Source organism: Nannospalax galili, unplaced genomic scaffold (assembly GCF_000622305.1).
Source record: "Nannospalax galili isolate Female #2095 unplaced genomic scaffold, S.galili_v1.0 scaffold28, whole genome shotgun sequence".
NCBI lineage: Eukaryota > Metazoa > Chordata > Mammalia > Rodentia > Spalacidae > Nannospalax > Nannospalax galili.
This window is the reverse complement of record NW_008359594.1, coordinates 2,949,599-2,974,071: the sequence shown is the minus strand read 5'-3', so window position 1 is coordinate 2,974,071 and position 24,473 is coordinate 2,949,599. Positions and strand designations below refer to the sequence as shown.

General features: G+C 38.3%; 1 protein-coding gene across 5 annotated transcripts in view; it reads left to right on the top strand.

Moving 5' to 3' along the window:
* Window positions 1-24,473, top strand: part of Scaper (S-phase cyclin A associated protein in the ER) — a 477,644-nt gene that overhangs the window by 126,387 nt on the left and 326,784 nt on the right. For all 5 annotated transcript variants that reach the window (XM_029558805.1, XM_008823432.2, XM_017795678.2 and 2 more), the window contains 2 exons: window positions 7,082-7,222; window positions 22,901-23,056. In XM_029558805.1, coding sequence (XP_029414665.1) covers window positions 7,082-7,222; window positions 22,901-23,056 — 297 coding nt within the window. The remainder of the gene's footprint in view (window positions 1-7,081; window positions 7,223-22,900; window positions 23,057-24,473) is intronic.

Below are 24,473 nucleotides of genomic sequence, written 5' to 3'. Positions count from 1 at the left end.
TCTTGAATAAATTAAGTAGTATTGGATGCAGATCTTCTTTAAATGTCTGATAGAATTCTGCTATAAGTCCATCTGGTCCTGGGCTTTTTTTAGTCTGGAGGTTTTGTTACTGTTTCAATTTCCTTTTGCGTTATGGGTCTGTTTAAGCTGTTAATCTCTTTTGGTTTAGTTTTGGTGGTTCCCAGGCCTTTAGATATCTGTCCATCTCTTTTAGGTTTTAAAATTTAGTAGCATATAAGTTTTTAAAGTATTCCTCTATGATGTTCTGTATCTTTCTGGTGTCTGTTGTTATGTTTCCCCTTTCATCTCTGATTTTGTTGATTTGGAGGTGCTCTTTCTTTCTTTTGGTTAACTGGGCTAGCAGTCTGTCAATCTTGTTTATCTTTTCAAAGAAGCAGCTCTTGGATTTTTTGATTCTTTGTATTGTTTTCTTTGTTTCAATTTCATTAATTTTTGCCCAGATTTTTGTTATTTCTTCTTGCCTGCTGGGTTTGGGTTTCATTTGCTGTTGCTTTTCAAGTGTTCTTGAGTCGCAATATTGTCATTTGTGCTCTTTCCTATTTTTAAATGTAGGAACTTAGAGCTATAAACTTCCCTCCAAGGACCACTTTCAACGTGTGCCAGAGGTTTTGTTGTGTTGTATTGTCTTTTTCATTTAGTTCCAGGAATACTTTTATTATTTTCTTAATTTCTCTTTTGACCCATTCATCATTTAGGAGTATGTTTAATCTCCATGTGTTCGTGTGGTGATTAGGACTTCTTCTGGTGTTGACTGTAAGCTTTATTGCATTGTGGTCTGATAGAATACATGGAATTATTTCAGTCTTTTTGTGTTTCTTGAGGTTTGTTTATGCCCCAGTATATGGTCGATTTTGGAGAAGGTTCCATGGGGTGCAGAGTAGAAAGTATGTCCTTTGGTGCTTGGGTGGAATACTCGGTAGATGTCTGTTAATTCCATTTGATATATGATATTGTTTAATTCAGATGTCTCTCTGTTAACTCTCTGCTCTGTTGACCTATCTAATGGAGACAGTTGGGTATTGAAGTCCCCTACTGTTAATGAGTTCGGATTAGTCTGGGTCTTAAAGTCCTTTAGTATTATTTTATGAAGTTGGGTGCATCAGAGATTGGTGAATATATGTTCATGACTGTAATATCTTCTTGATTTATTGTTCCTTTGATCAGAATGAAGTGGCCCTCTTTTTCTCTTCTGATTAGTTTTAGTTTAAAGTGTATATTGTCAGATATTAGAAGTGCAACACCTGCTTTTTTTCTTAGTACCATTTGCTTGATATATTTTTTTCTGTCCTTTCACTTTAAGATAGTGTCTGTCCTTGAAAGTGAGATGAGTTTCTTGCAGACAACAAAAGGATTGGTTTTGTTTCTTAATCCATTCGGATGGTCTGTGTCTTTTGACTGGGGAGTTCAGTCCATTAATATTTAAAGTTATTAATGAAAGATGAGTATTGAATCCTGTCATTTTATTCTGTTTACATTCTTGATATAGCTGTACTTTTCCACAGTTATACCTTCATTGAATTTCTTTCTGCAACCCCGTGGGTATAGTCCTTCCCGTCTTCAGCTCTTAGTATTGCTTCCAGAACTCTCTGAAGGGCTGGTTTTGTGTACATGAATTCCTTCAGCCTATTTATGTCATGGAAGTTTTTTTTTTTTCCCCTTTCAACTATAATAGACATTTTGGCTGGATATAGTAATCTGGGTTGGCATCTGTGGTCATTTAAAACTGGGAATACTTTGGTCCAGGCTCTTCTGTCTTTCATAGTTTGCACTGAAAAGTCAGCTGTAATCCTAATGGATTTTCCTTTATATGTGACTTGTTTCTCTTTTGCAGCTTTCTCTTTGTTTTGTACATTTGGTGTTTTTAGTATAATGTACTGTGGAGAGTTTCTTTTCTGGTCCTGCCTATTTGGTGCTCTATATGCTTCTTGTATTTGTATGGGCATGTCCTTCTTTAATTTTGGGAAATTTTCTTCCAAGATTCTGTTGAAGATCTGGTCCATGCCATTATCTTGGGATTCTTCTCCTTCCTGTATGCCTGTGATTTGTAAGTTTGGTCTTTTTATGGAGTTACATAATTTCTGCATATTCCATTCTTGTGCTTTCTTAAATTTTGCTTGAATGGTCCAGTTTGTCCACTTTATCTTCCAATCTTGATACCCTGTTTTCCTTTTCATTCATCCTATTGGTGAGGCTTTCTCCTGTCGTTTCTTATTGGCTTACTGAGTGTTTCACTGCCTTCCTCATTTCAGCCTGAGTATTTTTCAATATTTCTAACTCTTCTGAATTCCTTTAGCAGTTTATACCTATCTTCCTTTAGTTCTTTGGTTTCTTTGTGTGTTCTTTAAATTCACTGAATTCTTTTATCATGTTTATAATTGTTCTTTTGAGTTCCATGTCCTGCATTATCTCTAGGTGGGTCTCATTGTACTCCCCTAGAGGACTATTGGTATTTGGTGGGGATATGTTATTTTGGTTTTTCATGTTATTATTTTTTCTCTGTGATTTTGACATGTGAATTTGTTTCGTAGTTTCTGATTCTTGTGTGAGACTCAAGCCTTCAATTTTAGGTCTACTTCTTTTTATGAACTTTATGTGTCTTTGTGGTTGACTTTTTGGGCATGAAAAGCTGGTTCCTCTAAGCTTCTTGTTCTCTTTTGATTTTATATTGGAGTGGCCAGATTTCTTTTGTCTTCAGGAGTTCCTTCAGAGGCCCAAGTCAGATGAGGATCAGATGCTTTCAGGCTTTCTCCTAAGGTCAGGATCCCTCCAGGAAAGATTTTGGCCTCAGGAATTTGGGGGTTGGACTGGCTTGGGAGCCAAGCCCTGGAAAGGTGCTGGTGTATGGCACCCAGAGATGCAAAGGAAGATGGGGGCGGGAAGTGGCCCCAAGGGCTCCTGGGGACTGCACTGAGGAACTGGGTTGGTCTGGATGCAAAGGATCAGGAAGAGGAAAGGTCAGCCCAGGTGTCCAGGAAAGAGGCTGGTGGGTGGTGCGTGGCCAAGGAAGTAGAAGGAGGTGAGGGTGGGGCCAGGCCCAGAGTACTACTGGGAGAGAGGCCTGTGGGTCAGAGAGAGCCAAACACAGTTTTCTCCCATATTAGGCTTTAAATCCAATGCATATAACATTCATACTACTATATTCCCACGAGCCTATCTTGCCATGCATGTCTTTATTATAACTCATAAGATTCCCACCTGAGGAAGACTGTTGATGAGTTTTCCCCCCAGCAGCTTACATGACACCTTCCAGTACTATGAAAATTAGCCTGCAGGAGTCAGATTCCTGTTCAGTATCAACTTGATTTCTCCATGCCATGTGGCCAAAGTGTGTGATGTCTTCAGCAATAAGGTCCTACAGTCAACTTTTGATGGGGAACCTAGAGCAGTGGCAATAGCCTAAATTGTTTTGGGGGTTTCTCTTTCTGCATATATATATATTTTTTTTATATATGTAATTTTATAAAATAGGTTTCCATATGGCTTTTTTGAACATCCTTCATGTTAGTTATCCTTCTGCCCACACTCCCATCCCTCTCTCCACTTAAACATCCCTTTCATTTTTCTCTTTCTTCATTTCATCTGTGTTCTACTGTCTCCCTCTCTTATGTTTTGTCTTCTCTCTCCCTACCAATGGTCCCCTTCTAATTTCCTGAACTCCACAGCTACCCCAAGTTAAACATACAAATCTGAAGATTTGATGCAAAGATCCTCATATAAGTTAGAACATCTGACATTTGCCTTTCTGGATCTTGCTTTCCCCACTCAGTATAATATTTTCCAGTTTCCTGCAGATTTCATAATTTCATTTTTCTTTATAGCTGAATGAATTTCATTGTGTATAGGTACCACATTTTCATTATCCATTCATTAGTTGATGGACAGCTAGACTGTTTCTATATCCTAGGCATTATGAATTGCGTAGCTATAAAGATAGATTAGTAAGTGTCTCTGTAGTAGGATGTAGAAGAGTTAAACTGGATCCTCTTTCACTCTGCACACAAATTCCAAATGGATCCAGGATGTCAATGTTAGATCTGAAACACTGAAACTTTGAGAAGAAAAAGCTGGAAGTACACTTCAGGGTATAGGCTCAGATAAGGACTTTCTGACTAGGACTTTGGCAATAATTGGCAATAGGACCAATTATTAACAAATGGGACTTTATGAAATTAGAAGGCAAGCTTCTGTACTGGAAAGGAAACTGTTCATCAACTGAAGAGGCATTTTATTGAATGGAAAAAAATCTTTGCCAGCTATACATATGACATGGAATTAGTATCTAGAATATACAAAGAACTCAAAAAACTAAACACCAAGAAAACAGCCCAATTAAAAAGTGGGCTGTGGAACTGAACAGAGATTTCTCTGGAGAAGAAATACAAATGGTTAAGAAATATATTTTTTACGTTTTCACCATCCTTAGACATCAGGAAAATGCAAATTAAAACTACTTTTGAAATTTCATCCTACTCCAGTCTGAATGACTAAGATTAAGAAAACAAAAGACAACAAATACTATTGAGGATGTGGGGAACAAGGAGCTTTATGTACAACAGTGTTAGAGGAGGTAGCAGCTGGTGTATGCATGTGGAAATCAGTGTGGCTCTTTCTCAGAGAAACTAGAAATAGATCTTCCATATGATCCAGCATACCACTTCTGGTCCAAAGGACTCTATTTCCTGTAGATTTCAGCTTCTTTATCTGTCAAATGACAAACATAGTTAATGATGGGCTGTGATGCTTAGATGTGGTATGTAAAACACCAACTTGTGATAGGGTGAATGTTTGATACAGGATTACTTTTATTTTTACTGTTTCTTTCCTTCCTTCCTTTCTTTCTTTTTCTTTTTCTTTTTCTTTTTTTTTTTTTTTTTTTTTTTTGTCTTTTTGAGATAGGGTCTCCCTGTAGCCCCAGCTGTCCTGGAACTCACTATGTATGGATGTATGGCAGACATCGATGAATACTAGGTTAATTATCTAGTCATGTTACAAATAAGCTCAAAATTTAGCTGCTTAAAAGAGCAAATATTTCTTAACTTGCAATTTCTGTGACAACCAGGAATTACCTAGTGGTTTTTGCTTTGGGTCTCTGATGAGATTTAAAAACAAAAATTTTAAATGTCTTTTTATTTTATGTACATGAGTGTTTTGCTGGCATGTATGTAAATATGCCTTTACATGCAATGTTCATGGATGCCAGAGAGGGTGTCAGATCCCCTGGAATTGGAGTTATGGATGATATTTAGCCACTATTATTATTAGAGGGTGGTGCTAGGAACTGAATCTAGGTTCTCTGCAAGAGCAGCCAGTGTTCTTAACCACTGAGCCATCTTTCCAGCCCCTCTGATGGGATTTAAGTCAAGCTTTCAGTTATCAGGGAGGACTCATAGCCAGACTCAGTCTTGCTGTTGCTTGCATGCTTCAACTTCTCTTTTGCTTTTGACTAGAAAGCTCTGTTTTATTGCCAGGTGGCTTCTTTACAATCCAGGTGTCTTCATTAAACAGCTCGTGATTTTCCCACAGTTATCGGGGGTCAAAGAGAGAAGCACAAGAAAGAATGCGTGGGGGTTGATAAAATGGATGCTGTCCTGTCTTGATATCATCATTTTGGTGTTTCTTGATTTTCAGCCCTGATATAATGGAGGGGGACATTGTACAAGGAAGTTAATAACAATTGACTTCCATCATTGCCAGCCGTCTTAGAGGCTGCTTTCCTCACACGGGACATGATTCCTTTGTTACTTTCTAGAACTTGAACAACTAAAAGCTATGTGTAGATTTACATTCCTGAAGAATAATTGGACAAAATAATATGAATACTTATAAAAATGAGCTAAATAACAGGAGATCCTTTTAAATACAGTAGTTAAATTTCCCAGCACTCAGGAGGTAGAGCCAGGTGGATCTCTGTCAGTTTAAGGCCAGCCTGGTCTACATAGTGCGTTCTAGGCCACCTGGGTTTACAGGAAGACCTTGTCTCAAAACACCACTCCCCTCAAAAATATTTAATCAGGTACTATTTTTATTTCCTTCTTTCTCCTTTGTTAGAAACATGATTTTATTAATGACATATATTTAATCTAATCTTTAGCAAGTTCATACATGCATATATGCATTCTGATTAGATCTGATAAGATCGCCCCCTGCCCTATTTTGTTTCTCTCCACCTCTGTTTACCACCCTTCCCCAACTTCCTTTCGCACATTCATGTCTTTTTATTTTGTGACCCACTGAGTTTTACTAGGACCATCCCTATGACTGTGGGTGTGGAACTCTCCATAGAAGGATGGGTGGATTCACCTGTGGGTACACAACTGAACAGTGATTCCCCTTCCCCTGTCATCCAACTACATATAGCAAATGGTTCTCCGGGGAGAGGTGGGGGCCCATCATCCCTTTCCCCATCCATCAATAGCTGTTGACAGGCCTGGTCTTGTGTAGGTCCAGTGCAGGTAACCTCACCTGCTGAGTTCATGATTCCAGTGACCATGTCATGCCCAGAAGACAGTATTGTGCAGCCCTTCTCCCTGTCATTTGGCTCTTACGTTGTTTCCATCTTCTCTTCCATGATGTTCCTGAGCCTTAGAGAAGGTGGTATCAATTTACTATTCAGGGCTGAGTATTATTCCATTTTTATAGATAAGAAAACAGACAATAGCTAAAAATTTTGGCAAAGGTACACAGCTACTAAGTGGTCATTGAATTATGGAAGCTAGTAATCTGGCTGTATAGTCTTTGTCTTTAGTTATTAGTTATTATAGTATAGTTATTAGCTATACTCCTATGACTCTTTCCAGGCTTAAACTGTATGTTTTATAAGCCCTTTACCTATTTATAGTTCTGTTGAATTACTGGGGTTTTTTTTGGTATTTTTGAGGCAGGGCCTCCCTGTAGCCCCAGCCATCCTGGAACTCACTATGTAGACCACGCTGGCCTTGAACTCACAGAGATCCGCCTGCCTCTGCCTCCCGAGTGCTGGGATTAAAGGCATGCGCCACCAACGCCTGGGTGAATTACTGTATATTTTAAAGTTAATGATGTGATCATTTGTCATACACAGGAGAAAGATGTCCGAAAGTGGAAAGAAGAATTACTAGATCAACGACGTAGAATGATGGAGGAGAAATTACTTCATGCTGAGTTTAAACGAGAGGTACAGCTACAGGCAATTGTGAAAAAAGCACAAGAAGAGGAAGCTAAGGTATGTGCTGGCTGTAAACATTTAAAGATTCAAATGTTTTCTCAGTTGTTAGGTATATTAATAGAAGTTATCCAATTGTTTATTTATTCTAGAATAGAAGAATGTTTTACTGGCTTACTTAAAAGTTATTAGGCACAATATCATACATTATGATGAGCCCATGAACAGTATATTTTTGTAGGTCTGTTGAGAGGTGCTTGGCAGAGAATAAGATCGCAACTGTAACATATCCAATTGCATGAGCTTTACCATGTGTGCATCCCTCAAACTCTGAGTACAATGAACTTTCATAAATAGTCGCTCTTTGTAATTCATCTCTTCCTCCAAATCTGGAAATGTGAAGTTGCTGCTCTGTTTGTTTTCACTGTAGATATTTGAATTTTCAGAACTTTACATGAATGGGATCATATAGGTTGTACTCATCTTCTTTTACTCATCATAATTTGAATTTCATCCATGTTGTGTGTACTGGTAGTTTCTTCCTTTTTGTTTTCATGAACTATACCATTGTGTGGAAATACCATAGTTTGCTTATCCAGATATGTATCAACAGACATTTGTTTTCTTCTAGTTTTTGTCAATTCAAGGATCACTGTTGTGAGAATTTATTTATAAGGTTTGTGCTCATGTTTTCTTTCAGGTTTTTTGTTTTTTGTTTTTGTAAATACCAGAAGTGGGTTGGCAGTTATACAATAGGTTTATGTTTAACGTCTTTGAAAGTTTTTTTTTTATTCTGTGAGGGTGTGTGCACACATGCACACCTGTACTTCCAATGGCACACATATGGAGGTCAAAGGACAACTTACAGGAGTTGGTTCTCTACTTCTATCAGGTGGGTTCTGGGGCTCAAACTAAGGTCCCTCAGACTTGGCAGTAAGCACATTTACCCACTAAACCATCTCTCTTGCCCCATGTTTAACTTTTATTAAAGAGCATACATTAATTATATGAAATGTTTTATTGTAAAATTTTCATCCATGCAGAGAAAGCACTTTGATCATGCATACTCTGTTTTACCCTTTCTCCTCCCCCTCCCCATAGTCCCTTTTCCTTCCAGAAAAGCTTTATATAATACTTTATGTATTAATGTTTTCTTCTAGAGTCCTTAGTGAGAGAAAATATGCCATCTTCTTTTGTCTAAGACTTGCTTATTATTTAACCCAGACTGGCCTCAAAATTCCTATGTAGCCAAGGATGATGTTGAATTCTTTATCCTCTTGCCTCCCAGGCTTCCTATATGCCTGACATGTTAAACTATTTTTTTTTTCTGAGACGAGCTCACTGTGTACCCCTGGCTGGCCTGAAATTTGCTATGTATTCCGGGCTCCCCTTGAATTCAGAGATCCGCCTGTCTCTGCCTCCTGAATGGGAGGTGGTACATGCCACCATACCCCACCAGTTTAACTTTTTAAAACAGTTTTTCAAACTGGGATAAACTTGTGCCAACAGTGAATGAGAGTTCTGACCAACACTTGATGCAGTTACACATTTTAATTTTAGAAATTCCAGTTTAGCAAATGCAGTATCACATGTTTTTTTCTTTCTTTTGTTTTTTTTTTTGCAAAATGCACAAACCATAAATTTTATTATCCTCAACAATTATGAATGCATAATTCAGTGAAATTCAATACCTTCATAATGTATAACTGTCACTACCATCCATATTTACAGCTATTTGTGAAACTGAAATTGTACTCAATTGAGCCATGATTTCTTGTTCATCCCTTCCTTCTCTTCTGGCAACCACCTTTCTGCATGTGATTTTTGACCACTGTAGATACCTAAGTGGAATCATATCATATTTCTATTTTTGCAGCTAACCTTTTCCACTTAGCATAGTGCATTTAAATTCCTCATTGTTACAGCATACACCAGAATATCTTGGTTTATAGGTTGAATAATATTTTACAGTATGTATATACATTACTTTATGTACATTTTGCTTACCTGTTCATACATTTGCATTGAATGAACCTGAGTTGTGTCCACATTTTAGCTGTTGTATATAGTATATGTGTATACAGGTATTTGATACCTGCTTTGATTCCTTTTGTCTCCTTTTTTTTCGTTATTTTGACTGGTGAATTTTAGAAGTTTTCTATATACCCTACTGTATTTGTCAGGGTTTTATAAAGAAACAGAACTGGTAGAATGAATATACAGATATATTGTAGGGATTTATCAGATTAGCTTACAGGATAGAGTCTGAGTAGTCCAACAGTGGCTGCACCACACTGGAGAAGCTGAGACTCCAGTAGTTGTTCAGTCCATGAGGCTGGATGTCTCAGTAGTCCCAATCTGGCATTGAAGGTCTGACAAATTCCAAGAGATCTGTTAGTCATCAGTCGACAGCAGAAAATGAACTCGCCAGTAAAAGAGACGGCAAGTGGCAAAAAGCAAGTTCTCCCTTCTGCCATGGCCTTTTATACAGGCTGCCATCAGCTTCAGATGATCCAATCAAGAAGATTTCTCTCATTTCAGTTAATCCTAGATCTAGTCAAATTGACACCCAGGATTAGCCATTACACCTACATATCAATTTCTTATCAGATAAATGATTTCCAACTATTTTATTATGTTGTGTGGGTTACCTTTTTACTTCATTGATGTCTTTTTTTTAAGTCCCCTTCTTGTACTACATATCTCTGACTTCTTAAGCTGCCATCCCCCAATCAGTCATGGATCAGGTAATGCATAACAGAAAATAAAATAAATGTTTCAATTTTAATGAAGGCCAATTTACTTACTCTTTAATTTGTTGTCTGTGTCTTTGATTTCATATCTAAGGAATCATTGCTCAAACAAGCATCATAAGGCTCTTCTATGTTTTTTTAAGAGTTGTGTAGATTTAGTTTTACATTTAGATCTTTGATCCATTTTGAGTTAATTTTTTCATTATTGTTAACTAAGGGATCATATTCATTGTTTATTATATGGGTGTTCCATTTTCTACTCACCATTTGTTGGAAAGACTGCCTGGTCCTTATCAAAAATCATTGAAATAGTTGAGGATTTTTTTCTTGCTTTTATGATTTATTATGTTTGTAATTATACTTGTACCATACTATTTTGATACTACTGTCTTTGCAGTAAGTTTTGAAGTGAGGAAGTATGACTTTTCCATCTTTATTGTTTTTTTCAAGAATGTTTTGGCTACATAGGTTACTTGAGATCCCATATGTATTTTAATACAGTTTTCCATTTCTGAAAAATCATTAATAGAAGGTTGAGAAGGGTATGCTGAATCTGTAGGTTGCTTTGTTGTACTGATGTCCCCAAATTATTAAGTCTCCCATGAACATGGTATGATTTTTCCATTAATTTGTTTTAATTTTTCTTTAGTAATTTTTATTTTATTTTAAATGAATTATTTTTAATAATATTTATTATTTAATTAATATGTGTGTTTCTTTCTGTGTATGTGTTTGTGAAGGTGAGTACAGGTACACATGGAGGCCAGAAGAGCGTGTCATATCCCTTAAAGCTAGAGTTACATCTGATAGTGAGCTGTCCAGTGTGGGTGCTGGGAACTGAACTTAGGTCCTCTACAGGAGAAATATGTGCTCATACCCTCTGATCTCTCTCCAGATTCTTGTTCAATTTATAAACAATTTTATTATTTATTGATTTCTGTGTGCATGAGTATGTGTGCATGAGTGCTTATGGGCACATGTGCCATGGCATGTATGTGGAGGTCAGAGGACAACTTGTGAGAGTCCGTTCTCTCCTTCACTATGTAGATTCCAGGGAGCAAACTCTGGCTATCCGACTTGTCCTCAGGCTCTTTGACAAGCTAAACTATCTCCTCAGACCTTGCTTGATTTTTTTCTATACTTTGTTGCTTTAATTGTACATGTCTTTTGGATCATTGGTTAATTCCTAAGTATTTTATTCTTTTGGATGCTGTCATTAATTGTTTTCATAATTCATTTCAGATTGTTCATTGTTAGTGTGTAGGATTGAATTTGATTTTATATATATCTTTCTGGTTTGCTCAATATTTTATCTGGTCTAACTTTTTAAAATGAAATCTTTAGAGTTTTCTACACACCAGGCTTTTTCTTTATACTAATCTATATCTAAATAAAATACTTGATTTAAATTTGAATACTGTGTATGTTGATATGTGTGCGTGTGTATGTGTGTTCATGTCATGTTAAGGTCATAGGTCAACTTGGTGTTATTCTTCAGGAAGCATCCACTTTTTTTTTTTTCAGGAGGTCCCTCACTGGGATCTTGAACTTGCTCATTAGGCAAGGTAGGCCTGTTTCTGCCTCCCCAGAACTAGAATTACAAACATTTACCACTATGCCAAGCTTTTCACTAAGGTCTTTGTGCTTGCATAGTAAGCACTTTACCAACTGAGTGATCTACCCAACCCTCCACCCCTTCTTTTTCAAAAGTCAACTAACTGCTTTGACTAGAACTTCCAGGGCTATGTTCAATAGAAGTAATGAAACTGGGCATCCTTACCTTTTGCCTGATATCAAAATAATGGATTTCAGTCTTTCAGTGTTGAAGATAATGTTCACAGATGTGTAAATCAATGATAGATTTTTATAATGACATATTGAATTTTGTCAAAGTTTTTCTGCATCTTTGAAAATTGTTTCCTCCCCTTTATTCTGTTAATGTATGGTAGTACATTGTTCAGTTTTCATAAGTTAAACCAATTTGCCTTCCAGTAAAAGATCCCACTGAGTTACGTTGTATAATCCTTTTGATAAGCTCACAATGTAGACTAGGATGGCCTTCATCTCACTTTCCAAGTGCTAGGATTAAAGGCACCCATGCCAGCTTTTTCTTGAGAATTTTAAAATTAATTTTCAGAAGAGATCTGATCTATAATTTTCTTGTAGTCTGTTTCTTCCTTCAGTATTAGAGTAATCCTTTCCTCATAGAATGAGTTTGAAAGTATAGTCTCTCGTTCTTCAGTTTTCATGTAAAGGTTTGAACAGAATTGATACTTATTTTTCATATGTTTTGTAGAATTCACTCTGCAATCAGGGATAATTTCACTTTTTCCTTTTATATTTCTTGCTTGTACCTTCTTGTTCTGATTTTAAGCACATTAATGAATAAGAGTTGAGAAAAATAGAAATCTTTTCTGTTCTTAATTTAAAAGAAATGCTTTCAGCTTTTCCCTGTTTAGTACAAATATAGCTGTTGGTTTCTAATGTAAATCTCTTAGTATGGTGAAGTTCGATCCTTCTGTGTTTCTTCAAGACTTTTTTTTCAGAAATGTTGGAAGTTTTCAAATTCTTTTCTTGAATCTGTTATAATGATGATGTATACTAATTATATGAGTAGTTGGCTTCATTATGACATTCCCATGCAGGTCATAATATACTTTGACAAGATTACCTTATATTGTCTTCTTATCCTTATATTGTTCTTATTGTACTCTTTTCGTTCCCCCTTTCCTTTTTCATATCCCTAATATACTTTCTTCTACATTGATAATCATGTAATTTTTGTCCTTGATTCTGTTTGTAGCAATTTATTGGTTAAGTCTTTATTGACCCATCCTTGCATTCCAGGAATGAAACCAACTTAATGTGGTGTGGTGATTTTTACATTTCTGTTCATGAAGGAAATTGATCTAAGGTTTTCTTTTTCTTGTTATGCCTTTGTCTGATTTGGTTATCTAGATAAAACTGGCTTTGTAAAATGAATTTGAAATCATTCCATCATTTCTATTTTCTGGACTAGTTTCAAGAACAGTGGTGTCAGCTCTTCTCTAAAGGTCTAGCAGAACTCAGCATTCACTCCATCCAGTCCTGAGGATTTTTTTTGTGGAGAACCCCTTCTCCCTGCTTCATTCTCATGGGGTTTGATATTATATTTTATGAGGATATTTGTTTGTCTTTCTCCTTAGTTCTATTTTTATTATGTCATATATACCCTAAAATTGTTTCTTGTAGATTTTCCAACTTGTTATTTAGGTTTTTAAAATGTTCCTCTTTATTCCTCTAGATATTAGTGGTATTTATTGTAATGCCTCATTTTATTAATTACTTTTCTTTTGCTGTGATAAAACACCTTGACAAAGGGAACTTATAAAAGGAAGAGTTTATTTAGCATACAGTTCTAGAGAGATTAGAGTCCCTCGTGGCTAGGAGGCATAATGGCAGGAGGCCAGAGGAGAAAGCAAAGGGCTCACATCTTAAAGCAGGCACAAGAAGCAGAGAGCAGCTAGAGATCTGACAAGGCTTAAGAACTGTCCAAGCCCACCCCAAGTGACTTGCTTCCTCCCACAAGACCATACCTTCTAAGACCTCCCAAAACAGTGTGGCCAACTGAGGACAAAATATCCAAATACTTGGAGCTTATGGGAGACATTCTCATTCAAACCACCACATTCCATTCCCTGGCCACCATAGACTCATGACCATATAAAATGCAAAATGCATTTAGTCTGCCTTCAAAAGTTCCCATAGTCCTTACCAGTCTCAATAATTCAAAGTCCAGAATCTAAAGTCTCTTCTGAGACTCAAGGCAATCTCTTAACTATAAGCCCCTGTAAAATCAAAAGACAAATTACATACTTCCAACATATAGTGGAACTGAATACACATTCCCATTCCAAAAGGGAGGAATGGGGACATACTGAAGAAATACTGGACCAAAACAGGGCAGAAAACCAACAGGGCAAACACTAAATCCAGTAGCTCCATGTCCTACTTAGACTTTACTTCCAAAGGACTTTGTTGACTTAGCCCCTCCAGCTTTGCTGCATGAAATATCCACTTACCTCCTGGAATCATACCACTCCCTGTATGCAGCTCTCCTTAGTAGATGTCTCATGGCTCTAGCATTTGCAGTGTCTTCTTGGGGTCGTCACTGCCAATCAGGCTTCACCTTAACAGCTTCATGAAATGGCCTATCAGTGCCTTTTGGCCTGTCAGCTCTTTCTTTATGCAAGAGATGCCCCTGCTGCATGTTGCCTGGCCTTGGCAACTCTCTGAAACCATGTAGGAAAAACTGATGACCCCTTCACTCTTGTATCTTTCATGCCTCTAAGGCCAGCACCACTGCCAAGTTTGGCTGCACGTTTGGTATGGACCCTGCCTGCTTCATCCATGTTAGAAGCTTTTCTCTGCTGTGGTTTTCTAGGAGTTGAAAACCCCTCCAGCACTTTCCTTTCACAAAGTGGAGGCTTAGCTGGGTGTGGTCTTGCCTTGAAGGCACTCTTTCCATTGTTTAAGTGCAAATTCCTAGGCCTCTCCTTAATCACTTTAATCTCTTTATCAAAGGGATCCTCCCCTTAAGCACTTGTCTTGGCTTCCTAGTGCTCTTTTAAATCCAAACTGTACATTTTGCATTTCTTTCTTCCCTACTTGCTTGGTGTCACTGTAGATTAGCATAATATTCACCATTAATAGCCATTCCATGGGTTCTATATTAGGCTGTCTTGAAGTTTCCTCAGCCAAAGAAATTAGTCCATTACTTTTCAACTTAGCCTTGGGCAAGCTTTTAGACTCCAGCCAAACTGTTTGTCAAAATCTCAGTTGCTGCTTAAGTCCTTATTTCCTTCTGAAACTACACTGTTCTCAGCACTGCTTTCTTCAGGCTCCTACTAGAAGGGTCTGTTAAACTCTGCTTACAGCATTCAAATACTTTTCTAGTCCGAACTTCCAAAGTCTTCCACATTCCTCCCAAAACCCACATGGTCAGATCCTCACAGCCAACAGTCCACTCTCCGGTACCAATTGATAGGTAGAGAGCGGGCGTGAGCGAGCGGCGCGAATGGAGGAGGCACCGAGGCACAGATGGAATTCTCAGCGGGATGCAGCTTTATTTTGTACGGGGCACCTTTCCCTTGGGGAAGGGAAAGATGTCAGGGAAAGATGTCAGGGAAGGGGAGGGGAGGGGAGGGGAGGAGGGAAGGGAAGGGAAGGGAAGGGAAAGATGTCAGGGAAGGGAAAGATGTCAGCAAAGGGAAAGATATCAGGGAAGGGAAAGATGTCAGCGAAGGGCAGGGAAGGGAAAGATGTCAGCAAAGGGCAGGGAAGGGAAAGATGTCAGGGAAGGGACAGATGTCAGGGAAGGGAAAGATGTCAGGGAAAGATGCCAGCCCACGGGCTGTGAGCTGGGACTTTATATATGGGGGATTTAGGGTGTAGAAGGGGGGAATGTTTGGGGGGAAATCAGGGAGGGGGAAGCAGGAAAAGCAGGTAGGATTAGGGTCTGGAAGTGTTTACTTTTTCCCTCTTAAGAGAAAAACAGCTTCTAAAATCTCTGGTTATCAGGTAGAATCTGCTTATCCTATCTTTGGAGGTCAGAGGAAAGGCAGGCTGCTTCTCAGCAGAGTTTGTTTTATGGGTCCACTAGGCAGTAGAGGTTGTCTCTCCATGCATCTGAACAGGGTCCTCGATGGTTGACAGGTGTTTGTATACATGTGAAGGGAAGGAAAGTAACAACTGATTAAAATTAGTATGTGTTAGTTTTTGGATCTGGTTCTGAAAATATCTGACAAGGTAAGGAGCAATGGTTAACACCAAAGTGATAGAAAGCAGAGGGCCCAATAAGGGCAGAAGCCAAGGAGTTAGTCCTGTGAAAACGTCCCATTGAGATGACTGTTGGTACTGGGAATTTTTAAGTGAAAGATTTCTGTATTAGCTTCTTTTCTATTGCATAATAAAACCCTGTGACCAAGAGAACTTATTAAAGGAAGACTTTGAGCTTATAGTTCCAGAAGAATTATAATCAGTCATGGTGGGGAGGCATGGTGGCAGGAGGTGGCCAAAACAGAAGCAGAAAGCTAAGCAGCACTCACATTTTGAAGCAGGTACAGGAATCAGAAAGGGAATGGAGATCCAGCATGGCCACATGATCTAAGACCTCACAAAACAGCACCACCAACTGGGGACAAAATGTCCAAATTCTTGGAGTCTGTGGGAGACATTCTCATTCAAACCACCACACTCATATTTCACTAATTAATTAAGATCATCTTTGTCTTCCTTTTGATTAGTTTGGCTAAGAGTTGGCCAGTCTTATTTATCTTTTGAGAGACTCACCTCTTTGTTTCATTGATTTGTAATCTTGTGATGATTTTGTAGTCTTTTGGTTTCTGTTTCATTCAATCATCTCTATTGTTCATCATTTCTATTAATTTTGAGTTTGGATTTTTTTGTTGTTGGTTTAAAAAATTTTATTTATTTTTATTTCATTTGAATGAGTATTTTGCCTGCATGTATGGTAAATGCGTCTGTGCATGTAATGCCCATGGAGGCCAAAAGAGGGCCTTGGATCCCCTGGAGCTGGAGATGTGAGCCACCATGTGAGTGCTGGGAACTGAATCTGGGTTCTGTGTTAGAGCCACCTGTGCTCTTAACAGTTGAGCCATTTCTCCAGCTGCACCCCTCTTGTTTTCTGAAAGACCTTAAGGCATATCATTAAGTTGTTTATGTGCATTGTCTCTGATGTCTTAAAATGTAAACACTCTTAACTAAACTTTTGTCTTAGACTCACCTTTGCCATATCTCAGTGTTCTGATAAGCTGTGTTTATATTTTCATTTGATTGTAGGAAATTGATAGGTAAATCAAGGCAAAATGGGAGAAAGCGCCAGGACACAGACAAGAACTCTGGTGGGATAGAGTTTATTGGCAGGGAAAATGCATGGGACAGTCCCCAGTTCAGGGTAGAGGAGCTGACAGTTTACAGGCTGTTGGCTGGGGGCTTTTATACAGGGTTTTGGGAGATGAGGAAGGTGGGAAGATATTTTCAAACAAGTTAGGCGGGGGGGAGGGGCAGGGAAGGAGGGAGGGAGAGAGACAGAGAGAGAGAGAGAATGAACAGGGCTTGTCAGGAGAGAACAGCCTCTGTCAAACCACCCCCTTCTATCCCCTTCCATCAGCCAGGATCTGGGTCATGGGATAAGGGGCCCATTAGAAACTTATCAGGGGGAAGTAGCTTGTACTGACTGAGACAGTTCCTACATCAGTGGGTCTAGGGTGCAGGGGCCTGTTTGTCTTCTAAGATTATCAAAGGGGAAGCAGGCTGTGCTGAAACAGCTCTTGCAGGGATTGGGTCTTGGGTCATAGCTGCAGGGAGTCTGTTTATCTTGTCTGCAGGTGGTCAGAGTGCTCATTAACTCAATCCCTCTAATTCCAGAGAGCTTGCAAAACTGTGAGGCCCTGTTGCATTGGGGAGGGGGTTGCTGTAGATCCAAACCCTAACATTCCAGCCTTTTGTGTTATAGGATTGGGGTGCTGTCATTGTCTTGCTGCTGAACATGTTCAAAACTACCCACTGATCTTTCAAAGGTGTACTATTCAATTTTTTAGGTATTTGTATAGTTCCTCTTGCTATTGGTTTCTTGTTTCCACTGTGATCTGATAAGATATAAGAAATAGTTCAAAATGGTTTTTTTTGTTGCTTGCTTTGTACCCTAAAATAAGATGTATCATGAAAGTTCCATGAATTCCTCACAAGAATGTATTTCATAACTGTTAGATGAAGTGTTTTGTAGAGGTATGCTAAGACTGTTTGACTATAGTACATTTTAACTCTGAAGTTTATTTGTTGATTATTTTGTGTGGATTACCTATTCAGTGATGAGAGTGGATTATAAAAGTTACTGTTATTACATCTGGACCTATCTGTCCCTTTATGCTCAGTTCTATGAAAAAGGGTTCACAAATATTTGATTTCCTGACAGATTAGTCCCTTTATTAATTTGTAGAGAATTTATCTTTTCTGACTAATTTTGGCTTAGACTCTACTCTGTCAGATATGAGTATAATTACTTCAAATTTTGGATTCTCTTGGCTGAGAAAATTGTCATCATTTTACTTTCAGGCTTTGTATGTCTTTGCTCCAGGTGGAGGTATGTTTCTTGAATCTTCCCTTTTAAATCCTTTGATCCAGTCTGTGTCTTTTTTGAAACAGGGTCTTAGAGATCCCAGTCTGGTGTTGAACTCAACTGTATAACCTAAGAATGAGCTTAAACTTCTGATCTTCCTGCTTATACCTTTCAAGTTCTGGGCTTACAGGCATGTGGTGCTTCCACCTAGCTTATGTAGTGTTGTGGCGAGAACCCAGGGCTTTGTGCATGCCAGGCAAGTGCTATTCTACTGAGCTGTATCCCCAGCCCTAGCCTATGTCTTTTAATTGTAGAGTTATCATTGATAGTATATGGCAATTCCTCTCCTTTTTTTCTTTTGTTTGATTCAGACTCTTGTTTATTTTCCCTTGTTCATTTTAGAGATTTGCTGCTTTACTCAGATGATAATATTCTATGAAAAAAGATTGCATTTGATTATTCTTCTAGTGAGATTTATTATTTCCTGAGCTCTTGTGATTATGAATGTCTTTCTTCTTTTCTGAGAAGGGTTTAAGTATCCTCTACGGTGCTTGATGAGTTGCTATAGTTTGTACTTATCTTTGAACGTCTTTCCTCACTGAGTTTTAAGGATAGCTTTGCTGCCTGTAGTAATCTTATTCGTTGTTTACTTTAAGGACTTAAAATATATGGCTTTTAGAGTTTGTGCTGAGAAGCCAGTCTTACTCTGGTTGTTTCTGTACGTACATTGGAGCTTGTCTCTTGCAGCTTTCCATATTTTCTTTAGCTAGTACTCTTCACATTTAAATAGAGGTTTTGAAAGTTATGATCCTGATTGCTTTTTGTTTTAAATTGTTATTTAAGTATAATTCTCTTACTTGATATCCTGTGTTGCTGATGCCATTGTCTCTCATTTCAGCCATTAGAGTACATTTGGATTAGTTACTGAATTTTTAGGAATGTTTTGAGGATTTGATTACCTTGGTTTCCCACATTTCCTGTGGGTTTTTTCTTATTTCTTGTCTTTCTTTGTTGTGATTTTTGTATGTGTTGGGCTACACATCTCTTCCTTTTAGGGTGTGTGTATTTGTGTGTGTGTGTGTGTGTGTGTGTGTGTGTGTGTGTGTGTATGCACGCACATGTATGGTGGATGTGTTCACTCAGGTGTCTGTATACGTACATGCTTCTGTGAATGCTCCTGTATACATGTCTGTGGAGGTCAGGACTCAACAGTGTATGTCTTCCTCAATCTTATTTTTTAATCTTATAAAGTATTTTTATTGAGTTTTTGTGCATTTCTTATAATAGATCTTAATCAAATTTAGACCCCCCTCCCTCAAATGAACACCCATAGCTCCCCCTCCACTGTATTTCATGCATTCTGTCATTTATGTTAAGTCCTATCAAGTCAAGCATTGTACCTAGATGTCCCTCAGTGCAACTTCATCGACTGGAGTCTAGTCAGCATATCTAGGGTCACTCCCTTAAAAAAGATCTACTCTTGCTCACCTAGCAATAATCAGTTGACAATAGTTCTTCAGCTAGCATTGGGGCCTGCTACCCCATTTCCCTTGGTCTATGCTGGGTTTTTGTCTGATTGAGTATACATAGGTCTTGTGAATGCTGCCCAGTTCAAGTTGCAAGTTCATATGAGCAAGTTCCCAGTGGCCTGAAAGCCTCTGTTCCCTTATGTTCATGCACCAACCCTAGTTCTTACAGTCTTTCTGTCCCTCTCCTGTAATGGTCCCTGAGCCATGTGTGGGTGAGGTTTAATATAGGAGTCCCATCCAGAGACACATTCTTTTGTTCTCTAAAACTTAACCAGTTATGGCCTTCTGTGTGCATCACACTGTTGTATAAAGATACTTTGCTGGTGAATATTGAGTGATGAATTAGTATTCTCTCTGCCCCCTGTTCCACTATTTTCCATGAGGCTTAGGTGTTCCACTCTAGATGTGTCACTTAATACTGGGCATTCCTCAGAGATAGATTTCTGTAATAGCCTCCATCTGTTGCAAAAGAGGCTTCTTTGATGAATGGTATACAGTATACTTTGTAAATACAAGGATTCATATTTAGTATAGAGTAAGAAAATTCAATTGTCTAGAAATATGCCAGAGATTTTATTTTCTCTAGGATATGTGACCTCTCCAGCCATGTGTACTTGGCTACATTTACAGTGTCACCCATGAGTTCCCTCCAGTGAGAGGCTTTAAGTTCAATGAGATAGCTGTTGATTACCCCCTAAATAAAAGCGCCAGTGCACCAATAGAGATAGTTTGTTGTGCCAGCTGTTGTGGTTTTTAGGCTTTGGAGCTTGGTTGGATCATTGATTGATTTCCTCCCTTAGCAGCTTGAATAGGGTTCTCTAGAACTATGAGAGCTAGTCTTGGGGAGAAGGCTTCCAGCTCCATTGCTCCAAGTCCTCTGTCTGTGGTATGTTCTATCTTCAGCAGTAGAGTCTTACCTTCAAGTTCTAGGAGGTAATCAAGGACTGTGGTAATAGCCTGTGTTATTTTGGGAGTCTCTTGATCTGCCCTGACCAAGAACTTGAAGGGAGGTTTTTCCTGTCTGACACTTTGTTCCTTGTTATGTAACCTTCATGTTTACTCATACACTCATGTTTAGATATTGTAAGTATATTTTTCAGGAGTTTTTTGAGTTAATACATTTCCCTCTGGCTTTTTACACTACCTAGGTTTCATCTCTCCCTTCTCTGTTCCTTTCTAACCTCCCTCTTCCCCCCGCAGTTTAAGTGCACCCATTTACCCTTGATATTATCCGCCTCCTATTATCCCCCCTCTTAGTTCCTTCTTCCTCTTTGCCTGCATGGTTCTTTGTGTGTCCTCCTCTCCTCTCGTCCCAGTAGAATACCCCAGTAGAATACCCCGTCCCAGTAGAATATTCACCATTTCCCCCTTGGTAACATCTGTTTCCTACTATCCCCCTCTCAGGGTCTTTCTTTCCCTTTTCCTCCATGGTCCTTTTCCATTTTCCTGGCTCCTGCTGTTAAATCAGAATATATACTCAACATATGAGGCTCCTGCTGTTAAATCAGAAATATACTCAACAATGCCTCCTCTGGCATTGTATGACATGGCTTCACTTAACATGCATGTAGATAAAACACTTAAACACGTAATAAAGATTTTTTAAAAGTTCAGGCATGGTGAACTTTCATTCATTTACCGGCACCATTCATAATTTTGTTTTTCCTTACTGGTGAGTAAACTCCATTGTGTAATTATATCACATTTTCGTTATCCATTTGTAAGTTGAAGGACATTTAGGTTGTTTCCATTTCTTAACTATTGTGAAACAAATAGCAATAAACATGGATGTACAGGTATCTCTACAGTAGGATAAGTTCTTTGGTTATATGCCAAGGAGTAGTATAACCAGATCATATGGTAGATTCATTTTTAGTTTTATTTTTAAGAGTTCTCCACACTTCTTTCCATAGTGGTTGTATGCATTTGCATTCCCACCAGCAGTGAATGAGCGTTGCCCTTTCTCCACATCCTCATCATCATTTGGTGTCTTTTGTTCTCTTGATCTTAGCCAGTCTGACCAGGGTAAGATGAAATCTTAAGATGGTTTTGATCTGCATGTCTCTAATTACTAAGGATGTTGAGCACTTTTTAAGGTGTTTCTTGGCCATTTTTTATTTCTTCATTTGAGAACTTTCCAGGTCCTTAGCCCGTCTTTTTTTTGGGTCATTTATTTTCTTGTTTTTTGAGTTCTTTGTATATTCTGGATATTCATCCTCTGTCAGTTTTGTCACTGGTAAAGATTTTATTCCACTTAGTGGGTTTCCTCTTCACTTCCTTGGTTGTTTCTTTTGCTATATAGAAACTTTTAAGTTTAATGAGGTCCCCCTTGTTGATTGTTGACCTTAATGCCTGAGCAACTGGAGTCCGATTTAGAAAGTCCTTTCCTATACCTATATCTCTTAGGTTACCGCCTATGTTTTCTTCTAGCAGTTTCAGAGTTTCAGATTTCATATGGAGGTCTTTGATCCATTTGGAATTAACTTTTGTGCAGGATGAAAGATAAGGGTCATTCTTCTACAGTTGGAGATCCAGTTTTGCCAGCACCATTTGTTAAAGATGCTGTCTTTGCTCCATTGTATGTTCTTGGCACCTCTGTCAAATATTAGGTGGCCGAGATTGCATGCACTCATGTTTAGGTCTTCTGTTGTGTTCCATTGTTTTTGTGCCAATACCATGCTGTTTTTATGACTATAGCTCTGTAATATAGTTTTCAGGGTTCGGTTCCCAGCACCCACATGGCAGCTCACAACCACGTGTAACATCTCCAGGGGATCCATCACACTTTTCTGGCCTCCTCTGGCATTGCATGACATGGCTGCACCTAACATACATGTAGATAAAACACCTAAACACATAATAAAGATTTTTTTAAAAGTTCAGGCATGGTGACACATGCCTTTTTTTTTTTTGTCTTTTTGAGACAGGGTCTCCCTGTAGCCCCAGCTGCTGTCCTGGAACTCACTATGTACCTTTTTAAAAAAGTCTCATTAGAGTAGTATGGAAATACCTAATTGAATGTGCTTCATTTATATATTTACAAATTTCATTCAGTTAGACAAAACTTTATAAAAATGGTCTGTATAAAATATTGAACTGTTATTTTCAATGTAGACAATATTTCCAGTGGTACCTTCCTAAACTAGTTCTTGGTAAAGCCTATGGGTTTGTCATATATACTGGCTTATTATTTTGAGGTCAGTTCTCAGGGGGAAAATCTCAGTTATTTTTTCCTGTGCTTCACTGCTAATTTATATTTTGTGTCATTTTTAATTTCTTATTTTTATAGTGTGTCCTAGAATTAATTTGATTCTGACTTTCTTTGTTCTTACTGAAGGTAAACGAGATTGCCTTTATAAATACCCTTGAAGCACAGAATAAACGCCATGATGTTTTATCAAAATTGAAGGAATATGAGCAGAGACTTAATGAATTACAGGAAGAGCGTCAGAGAAGGCAAGAAGAAAAGCAAGCTCGTGATGAAGCTGTGCAGGTAGGATTTTATTCAGCAAGCATTTATTGAGCACCTTTCAATCCATAGGCTCTGAGTAGGTGCTGGCAAACCCAAACAGAAGTAAAATGTGGTTTCTGTGTCCAAAGGTACATGAAGAACTGCATCCTTGTAGGGAAACAAAGTCTCATTGCCAAAAGGCACTGTTGACACCTTCAGACAAGGTAGCCAGTGCTTTAGTCTGTGGGTGGTAGTCATGGAAACAGACTCTCTAATGTTAACTCAACGACAGACCTGCTATGTCCCATTATCATCTATTCATTTCTCATTGGTTTTGGCAAGAATGTTTCCTTCTTCTCCTGATCCAAAAATAATGTTATTGGAATAATAAAGAGTTAGTCATTTTGCTCATAACAGGGGCAGGTATCATTTATTGAGTAGTATCATCAGATAACTGAACTTTTAATTTCTGCAGCATACCAATAATTAGTTTTTAACTTCTATAGCTACCATTTTCATGATGGGAAGAAAGATTAGGGGATAAATTTTCCTACTCTGAATATTCTATTTTAGCATGTTTTTAGTAAAATGTCTTGCCTGTAGAGTCTCTTAGGACCTAAAATTTTTGGTACAGCAAACAAATTTGCAATGTTTAAACATGCAAGGAGACTTACTGTAGCTGTTGTAACTGCTTTTAGATGCTTTTACATCTGGTGATCACTTGAGTTTCTACATGCAAGCCTTTTGCAAGGCTTGGAAGTTGTGAAAAATGTGTATCTTTTTCTCAGGAGGAGCACATGTAAATGAACAAATATCAACTCATTAGGATGGAGGCTACAGTAAAGGCACTCTTTAAAAATGTTTTTTTCATTTATTTATGTGGGGGAGGGGGAAAAGGAGGCACCACATTGCTCAAGGAGAGGTCTGCAGACAGTTTGAGGAAGTTGTTTCTCGCCTTCCACCATGTGGGTTTCAAGGACTGAACTCAGGTCATGAGTCTTCGCAACAAGCACCTTTACCTACCGATCCTTCTTGCTGACTCTAGTAAAGGCATTCTTACAGCAAGGAGAGCACTTTTCCCCCTGAGAGTGAGGAAGACGTGACAAATCAGTACAGATTTCCTGGAGGAGATGATTCTTCAGTGACTATTTTAAAAATGAGACTGTACAAAGTATGTGGTGTAGTGCTATAGGTCCTTCTATGCAGGAGATAGGAAGGCAGAGAGTTAGGGCAGACTATAGAAAGTCTTCCTGTTCTGGTGAATATTGGAAGAGTAATATTTTAAGTTTCTTCACGCCACAGTGTTTTTAGGAAATTGAAGAATTAATGCATTTTAAGTTTCTTTTTTTTGTGTGTGCTGTTAACAGGAATTCCCATATTCATCCCTGATTTCTATTTGATTTGAATCCAATGTCTTATTTTTAATAAATGTCAAGGTAATTTTTATATAAAACTGTAG